Source organism: Myotis davidii, unplaced genomic scaffold, assembly GCF_000327345.1.
Source record: "Myotis davidii unplaced genomic scaffold, ASM32734v1 scaffold1285, whole genome shotgun sequence".
Taxonomy (NCBI): Eukaryota; Metazoa; Chordata; class Mammalia; order Chiroptera; family Vespertilionidae; genus Myotis; species Myotis davidii.
In genome coordinates, this window is record NW_006296049.1 from 38,842 (window position 1) to 47,453 (window position 8,612).

The following is an 8,612-nucleotide window of genomic DNA, read 5'->3' on the forward strand; positions in this document are numbered from 1 at the left end:
AAGGAGGGAGAAAATAGAGAAAAAAGACAGGGGAAGGAAGAATACAGAGCCAGGTGAGCATTAGTGACAGAAGTATGAAACACTATGAAGACCTATAGCTATAGTGAGGTTAAGAACTTTGCTATAGAAAGAACGTCCCAGGTCAAATAAGATACCTGGACTTCATTTGCTGCTAGAGGGACTTGGAGGGGACTATCTCAGGTGGTCTACAGCCTACAGGCCAACAGGGCAGGTGACATTTCAAGGCTTGGAGCACATGCCTTAACTAAATTTGTCTTTATAGAGTTAGGTCTCTGCTTTGCCCCTGAAATCACCATTTCCCTCTGTAGTGCATGAAGAGCAAACACCTATGTTTGGCAGGTAGGCAGGTAGAATTGTCATCATCCCAAGGAGCTTTCCCCCAATACTGATTCCCTCTGCCCAACGCCTTCAGGGAAAGCTTCATGCAGTCTGAGTGGCCTTCAAAGCTGACCTGAGTTGTGTAGACCATGGGGGTTGAGCTCAGCTTTCAGAGGATAAGCACTAGGCAGCTTCATCTCTTACCCAACAGGTAAACTACCCGTCAGCTGGGCCACTCAACAGTGCACCCCTCCAGGCTCAATGCAGAGGTTCTGGGACTCATCTGGTGAACTGTGGTGACCATCTCCTACTGCTCACAAGCAGAACCAACTACACCTAGTGTTCTTACTGAGCTCCCTGGGATTGTGAGCCATACCCTTCATCTGGATGAAGGTGTCCTTGTCTTTCCTAGCAACTACCCTAGATAGCAATGACCTACATACACCATGACCATGAATCAGGTTGGCCTAGAAAAAGGGCATTCCCTATCTGAACTAGCCAGTCCCAATAGCGCAGGACCCCAAGACCCCTCCCTGTGAGGCAGAAGAGAGGTTTATAATTCACCATGAACCACATGAGAAATATTTCACCAGCCTGACAGGTCAGAACAGTTAATTTCTAAGGCATATGTCAGAATATGGATATTCTCAGGATTAAACTGGTTCATAAAAAGTTCAGTTAGCCCAGGCCAGGTGGCTCAGTTGGTTGGAACGTCATCCTTTACACCAAAAGGGTGTGGGTTCAATTCCTGGTTGTGGCACGTGAAGGAAACCTATCAATGTTTCTCTCTCACATCAAGGTTTCTCTTTCTCTCTCCCTCCCTCCCTCCCTCTCTCTCTAGAAATTAAAAAAAAAACCAACAACAACACATATCCTCAGGTGAAAATTTTTATTAAAGTTCATTTAGCTCAGTTATATGGTCTTTTCTACCAAAGCAGCTTCATATTTCTCAAATCTTTATTTGGACAATGCTGAGTAGTTCCCCTTCCATGTCAATTCCTTCAGGAAGGTTTTTATTCTGAAAGCTGGCTCTGTAATCACTCTGGGACAATATGGGTTTGTTAGAGCCACGTGGACATCCTGTGTGTGAATGCACGTGTGTGTGATTCAAGAAGTAGGCCCAATTCCAGGTGTCCAGTGAAGAAAAGGCTCTTCTCTTGATATAGGTAAGTGAAGTTAAGGGAAAGAAAACACAAGAGGAGGAAGCCAAGGAGAGCAACACTGAGTCCCTAGACCTGGTTCTCTTGAAAATCCAGTTTTCCAAAGCTGGCATTGTGGCTGAGAATCACCACCACAGCAGAGCTCAGCCTGGCACTCCCAATACCAGCACCAGGACTTTCTAGGAGGCCAGCCCCGGAACCAGTTCTACTCAGAGCCTCCAACATTCCTTTAGAGTGACGAGCTGGACAAAAAGACCCAATGTCTCCCTGTGCAGACCAACTGCTACCCTGACTCTGCCAACAAGCAGGTACACATGCACACGCATGCACACATGGACACGCCAGCACACACACGCTCCCAGTCCTCTCACAAGGGGAGGTGCAAATGAGAAAGAGGGCGGGGCTGCACGCCAGCTGCTCTCTGTACCCTGCTGCTACTTACGTTCCTGTATGCTGCTCTCCTGGGCCATGTTTTCTTTGCTCTTGTAAAATGGGAACTTTCGAGAGAGGCGGAAACTCTTTTTACGTTTCGTTTTGATCGACTGTGAAAGAACATGAAGATGGAGGGGAAGGACAGAAGAAGAAAAACAAAACAATGGATTTTAAAGCATGCAAGAAAAACTAAAATGGAGACAATGGCGAGCTAAATAAAAGACCATTTTTCACAAATGGAGTCTATGAGATTAAATGAAAGTTGATGTAAGAGGAAAATTATGTTTACAGGAAAATGTTGTAGGGATGTTAGACGTTTCTACCTAATCCAGACTCTCAGCACTCACTGCTACTTCCTAAAGCACAAAGGTCACTGTAACCACCTGGACACATGCCCTAAGATGCTACTGATAACTTCCCTCTACTGCTGCCATCGGAACTTCTTTGGCCTGTGAAGCTCATAGAAGAACAGGAGTGAATGGAAAGAGCCCTCGATCCTCATTTGGTCTGAAGGGCAGTCAGAGCTGTGGGGCTGCCTCCCTGACTAGATGATGAGGCCAGATTCTGTTCAGGGTCCCCACAGCTCCAACAGTGTCTGCAGCCAGGGAGACACCCACAGTTGTTTCATGTGCCCCAAGCCAGTCAGCCTTGCAGACACTCCGACTCCACCACATCAAGAACCAGTTCCCCGGGAAAAGGAGCACACACACGGGCTGGGGAGTTTGAGGGCCCTCTCTCTGTTCTCAGAAAAGCAGTCAGTATGCTGATAGGACAGAGCCAGCCCCTGACAAAAAGGGATTCTTTTGTTGTCCCCAGTTCTCTTATCCACCACACAGACTCCAAGCTTCTTACTCCTCTTCACATATTGGCTGACTCCCTTGGGGATCCCCACTTACCCTATTAGACTCAATCATGCCCGTCCTGGCATGGAACTTCACGGTTTTCAATCGAGCTCTTTCTTTCTTTTCCACCCTGTTTTGGAAACAGAAACAAGTCCTATTACTGCCAGTGCATAGTCTCAGCAGTGGATTGCAATGGACACAGCAGCCTCCTTTTGGTTCATTGAGTCATAACCATGTCCTGAGTACCAACTCTCTACCAAAAAGGAATAATGAAGCAAACCCTTTGCAAGCAACTTACAGTATAATCAGCAAAAAAGAAATCAGTACCAAGGAAAGGATGAGGAAGGCCTCTCTTGTGATCATGACAACTCACCTCTTCTTACTGGGGATCACACCGATTTGCTCGCTTTCTCCATGTGGGGTCACCAGTCTTGCCTGCCACCACTCATCATCAGAGGCATTAATAACATGCAGAATGTCACCATAGGAGAAGCTGAGCCCCTGGCTTGGCAGGCAACTGTCCCGTGTCCGGTCATAATCAAACAGGGCCCTGAAACGCACAGTGGAAGATGAAGTGATCATTGTAACCCTCAATGCCAGGTAGCCGACACTCTGAAAGGATGGCATTGAAAGGCCAACCCACAGGGTCAGCGCAGATCCAGCAGCCTCACAGTAGCCCAGAAAAAATTATTTTCTTTCAGCCCGACATTAATATGTGCCAGGTTCTCAAACAAACATTTTATTCCCCATCAAGGGACAATCTTTCTGACTCCCATCTCTTCCCAGCTTCTAGACACAAGAAGACACTCAATAGACCTCTCCCTCACCCACATCCTAGGGCAGTGATGGCGAACCTATGACACGTGTGTCAGAGGTGACACACGAACTCATTTTTTTGGTTGATTTTTCTTTGTTAAATGGCATTTAAATATATAAAATAAATATCAAAAATATAAATCTTTGTTTTACTATGGTTGCAAATATCAAAAAATTTCTATATGTGACACGGCACCAGAGTTAAGTTAGGGTTTTTAAAAATGCTGACACGCTGAGCTCAAAAGGTTCGCCATCACTGTCCTAGGGAAACAAATTAGCTCTACCAATGGGCTTTCTCTATTTACAAATGTATCCTCAAAAAGTAGTTGAAGATAGGACATAAAAAAGTTAACTAAAACCCCAAACAATGAATGGTATAGAATGGTATTCGATGCTGTAGAAACACAAATGAGAAAAGGGCTCTGTGTCCTGGGGCAGCCAAGGAAAAAGTTAAGGCTGATGTTGACCCACATGATGATAAAGTTGAAAGGGACCCTAAGAAGAAGTCTCCTAGTTCAGTCTGTCTCTCTGTCTGATATATACATATAAGAAAATAGAGGCTCTGAGAGGAAGAATAATTTGATATAGATTACACAGCTAACTAACGTGGGACAGAAGTCAGGTCCTGTAACAAGCCATGCAGAGCAAAGAGATAAAGGGGACAATGGGAGAAGGTTGGGAGGGAGCTATACCATGCAGGCTTGAGAAAGAGGAGGTGCAGCTGGAAGTCATAGGAAATGAGGTTGGAAATAAAGATCGAAGGCACATTTTAAAAGGCCTCTGAAGATTTGAGAGTAGGGAAGTGATACTTCAAGACAGACTTAAGAACATAAATCTGACCTCATATGTAATGGGATAACAGGGTAGAGGTGGATTTGAAGGCAAATTTAGACTGAAGCTACAAACTCAATCCTTGAGGATCCACAGCTGACTTGGGCTCTGATGAAGCTGGTCTTTTACACCAGAGCTCCTGCCCAGGGAACAATTCACCTGCCTGAAAGTGTCTCCTTTTAGCCTCCACTGCATCTCTCCTCAAATGGAGTTCCCACAAATGGGTGACTTCAGTGAGAAGTTTGTATTTTTCTACTTGCAACCTAGGCTCTGGTTGTCTTCTTCATTTTCCCATTAACACCTCTGCACACACAGCCTGGTGGATTTCCCAGAACTAGTCCAAGACTTAGACATCTACCTGCAATAAGTTGTGCTAGGGCTCAGATGGAAACTGCCAAGGAAAACACACTATTTCCTCACGTGCAGGCCCAAACGGAATAGAGAATATAGTAAAAAAAAAAAAAAAAAAAAAAAACAAAAAAAACCGTGGAGAGTGAAATACCCATTGACTTTTGAAACTTCTTGAAACAGAATCCTTAAGAAATCAGTGTCAAGTCCAGCCTGTGTGACATAGCTGGGTGAGCATCGTTCATACATCAAGTGGTCACTGGTTTGATACCTGGTCAGGGCACACACCTGGGCTGCAGGCTCAATCCCCATTAGGGGCCTGCCGGAGGCAACGACTGATGATGTTTCTCTCTCATTGATGTTTCTATCTCTCTCTCCCTCTTCCTTCCTCTCTCTCCAAAATCAATTTAAAAACATTTTTTAAAAAAGAAATCAGTGTCAGATTATTTAAAAATGATAATACCCAAACTCTGAAGAAAAGCCCTTTATCTCCCTTGTCAAGTTACACATTTAGACTAGTAAGGAGAGAGGCCAAGGCCAGCAGGGTGAAGGAGGTGCTTGCTCTGTCTCCAGGTTCTGAGTTCTGTGTGACACAATCAAATCTGAATGTGTTTGTGCTGCACTTGAGACTGCATTTCCTGAAGCAAGGAAGGCTTTCTGGAAGTTGTTCCTACAAAGATGAGCACGGTGAAGACGTTATTCTAAGTGACAATGAGAAACACTAAATGGCATTATGAGCTTCAAAGGTCAAAACAAATGTAGTAAAGAAAACAACAGAACTTGGATGAAGCCCAAATTAGTTTGGGGAGGGACTAAAGCAAGATGTTAAAATGACAAAGAGAAATTGGGCTCTAGCTGGTTTGTCTCAGCAGGTAGAGTGTTGGCCTGCGGACTGAAGGGTCCTAGGTTAGATTCCGGCCAAGGGCACATGCCTGGGTTCTGGGCTTGATCCCCAGTAGGGGGTGTGCAGGAGACAGCCGATCAATGATTCTCTCTCATCATGGATGTTTCTCTCTATCCTTCTCCCTTCCTCTCTGAAATCAATAAAAATATATTTTTTAAAAAAGAGAAATTGGGATGAGGTTATAGAAGATTAGAAGGGAGTTTACTGGTTACAAGTTTAAAGCACAAGAAAAGGGGTGAATAGGCAAGGAATATTTTTATATATGCTATTATAATATTTGAGATTTTAAACTGTTCATTGATTTCATTAAAAGTTAAATTAAAATAATAAGCTCATTATAGTATACTTTAAAATATTTTTCTTGTTTAATTATTTTTAAATATTTATTGAATTTATTTGGGTAATATTGGTTAATAAAATTATATAGGTTTCAGGAATTCTATAATACATCATCTGTATATTGTATTATGTGTTCATCACCCTAAGTCAAGTCTCCTTCTACCACCATTTATCCCGTCTATACCCTCTTCTACCTCTTCTCACCCATTTCCTTCTAGTAATCATCATAAAGTGTTGTCTGTGTCTATGAGTATTTCTTTTTGCTTAATCCCTTCACCTTTTTCATCCAGCTCCCAACCACCTCCCCTCTGACAGCTGTCAGTCTGTTCTCTAAGAATCTGTTCATATTTTGTTTTAGTTTGCTCATTAGATTCCACATATAAGTGAAATCATATGGTATTTGTCTTTCTCTGACTGGCTTATTTCATTTAGCATAATACCCTCCAGGTCCATCCATGCTGTTGCAAAAGGTAAGGAAAATATCAGGTCTAAGAAAAGAAAAATCACATTTAACATTACTTAGAAATAACCACTCTTTGGCAAATATGTTCTCCCATGCAGTGGGCTTGCATGTATCTGACCAAATTTCCCAGCACCATTTATTAAAGAGGCTGTCTTGACTTCATTGTATCCTCTTGCCTCCTTGTCAAATATTAATTGAGTATAATGGCTTGGGTGAATTGCTGGGTTCTCTGTTCTGTTCCATTGGTCTACATGTCTGTTCTTGTTCCAGTACCAGGCAGTTTTGAGTACTGTGGCTTGGTCATATAGTTTGATATCTGGTTTTGTGATCCCTTCAAATTTGTTATTCTTTCTCAGAGAACTCATACAACTTAACAAAAGGAAGATAAACAATCCAATCAAAAAAATGGGCAAAGGACCTAAATAGACACTTCTCAAAAGAGGACATATAGAAGGCCGAGAGAAATATGAAAACATGCTCAAAGTCACTAATCATCTGAGAGATGCAAATCAAAACAACAATGAGAAAATCCAGAAACACCAGTCAGAAAGGATGTATGCACCCCTATGTTCGTAGCAGCACAATTCACCATAGCCAAGATTTGGAAACAGCCTAAATGCCCATCAGCAGATGAGTGGATTAACTCATCTGTGGTTAAAACTGTGGTACATCTACACAATGGAATACTATGCTGCTATAAAAAAGAAGGAACTTATACCATTTGCAACAGTATGGATGGACCTAGAGAGCATTATGCTAAGCAAAATAAGCCAGTCAGAGAAAGATAAATATCACATGATCTCACTCATATGTAGGATATAAGGATCAATGTAAACTAATGAACAAAAATAGATCCAGAGACAAATGGCGGGTGGGGGGTAAGAGATCAACCAAAGGACTTGTATGCATGCATATTAGCATAACCAATGGACACAGACACTGGAGCAGTGGGGGCTTACCTTCAGGGATGGGAGTGGCAGGGGATGTCAATCAGGGAAAAAGGAGACATATGTAATACTTTAAACAATAAAAAAAGTAAATTAAAAAAAGAAATAACCACTCTTCATATTTATGTGGTATCGTATAATATTGTGTAATAAACACACAAACAAAAAAATATATATTTCACTAAGTTGCAAACATGCTGTGCATACATAATTTTGCAACCTTAGTTGTCACTTGAAATTATATCATTAATATTTCACATATAATTGAATATTCTTTAAAACTAATATTTTTAATATTGATACAATATTCTATTCTTAAGGATCTTCATTAATTAAATAAATATTTATGAGCATCTAATATGACCAGGCACTCTCCTAGGCACTTAAAAAAAGTGCAGAAATTGATATACCAAGCACCTGGCTTGAGCCATTTACTTCAGATGAGAAATAAATATCGGTCTAAATTCCCTGGCAAACAAGACCAAAAAGGCAATTTCCTAATAAAAAGTGGTACCCAAGCCCTAACTGGTTTGGCTCAGTGGATAGAGCATCGGCCTGTGGACTGAAAGGTTCCAGGTTCGATTCCAGTCAAGGGCACATGCCCGGAGTTGCGGGCTCGATCCCCAGTAGGGGGCGTGCAGGAGGCAGCTGATCAATGATTCTCTTATTGATGTTTCTATCTCTCTCTCCCTTTCCTTTCCTCTCTGAGATAAATAAAACACATTTTTGAAAAAGTGGTACCCAAATCTGTCTGGATTTTACCTAACAAATTTGTGAAGAAGAAATACTGAACAATAGAATTGACAATGGTTTTTACACTGTGATTTTGTCAAAGACATAGCAGCATAATATTTAAAATTAAAATTCTGAACTATAAGATCATTCTCAGTTGAGAATGTGGAAGATGAATAACAAGATATTCCTTTTCTGGCAATCAGAACTGCAAATGGAAAAAGAGCTTTGTAGAACATTGGAGCCTCAGAGGTCATCTTTGTCCCACTTCCTATCTATTAAAGGAAATCCTTTAAACTTCTCTAAGTTTCTTTCCAGCTCTAACATTTAATGTCTCTGAGTCTTTCCTAGCTCTTCTCAATCAGGCTAAACATTCCCAATTCCCTCACTGGTCCTTCCATTGTCATGATTTTGATTTGTTTCCAAATCCATGATATGGATTCTCTCTAAACCTACTTT

General features: G+C 41.8%; 1 protein-coding gene across 6 annotated transcripts in view; it reads right to left on the reverse strand.

Annotated features, from left to right (window-relative positions):
* The window catches only part of DLG3 (discs large homolog 3), a 49,866-nt gene that overhangs the window by 6,905 nt on the left and 34,349 nt on the right, over positions 1–8,612 (reverse strand). For 4 of the 6 annotated variants that reach the window (XM_015568628.1, XM_006770940.2, XM_015568629.1 and 1 more), the window contains 3 exons: positions 3,147–3,323; positions 2,828–2,903; positions 1,942–2,041 (listed from right to left, as the gene is read on the reverse strand). In XM_015568628.1, the coding sequence (XP_015424114.1) occupies positions 1,942–2,041; positions 2,828–2,903; positions 3,147–3,323 (353 nt within the window). The remainder of the gene's footprint in view (positions 1–1,941; positions 2,042–2,827; positions 2,904–3,146; positions 3,324–8,612) is intronic. The other 2 variants (XM_006770942.2, XM_006770941.2) reach the window with 1 other exon arrangement.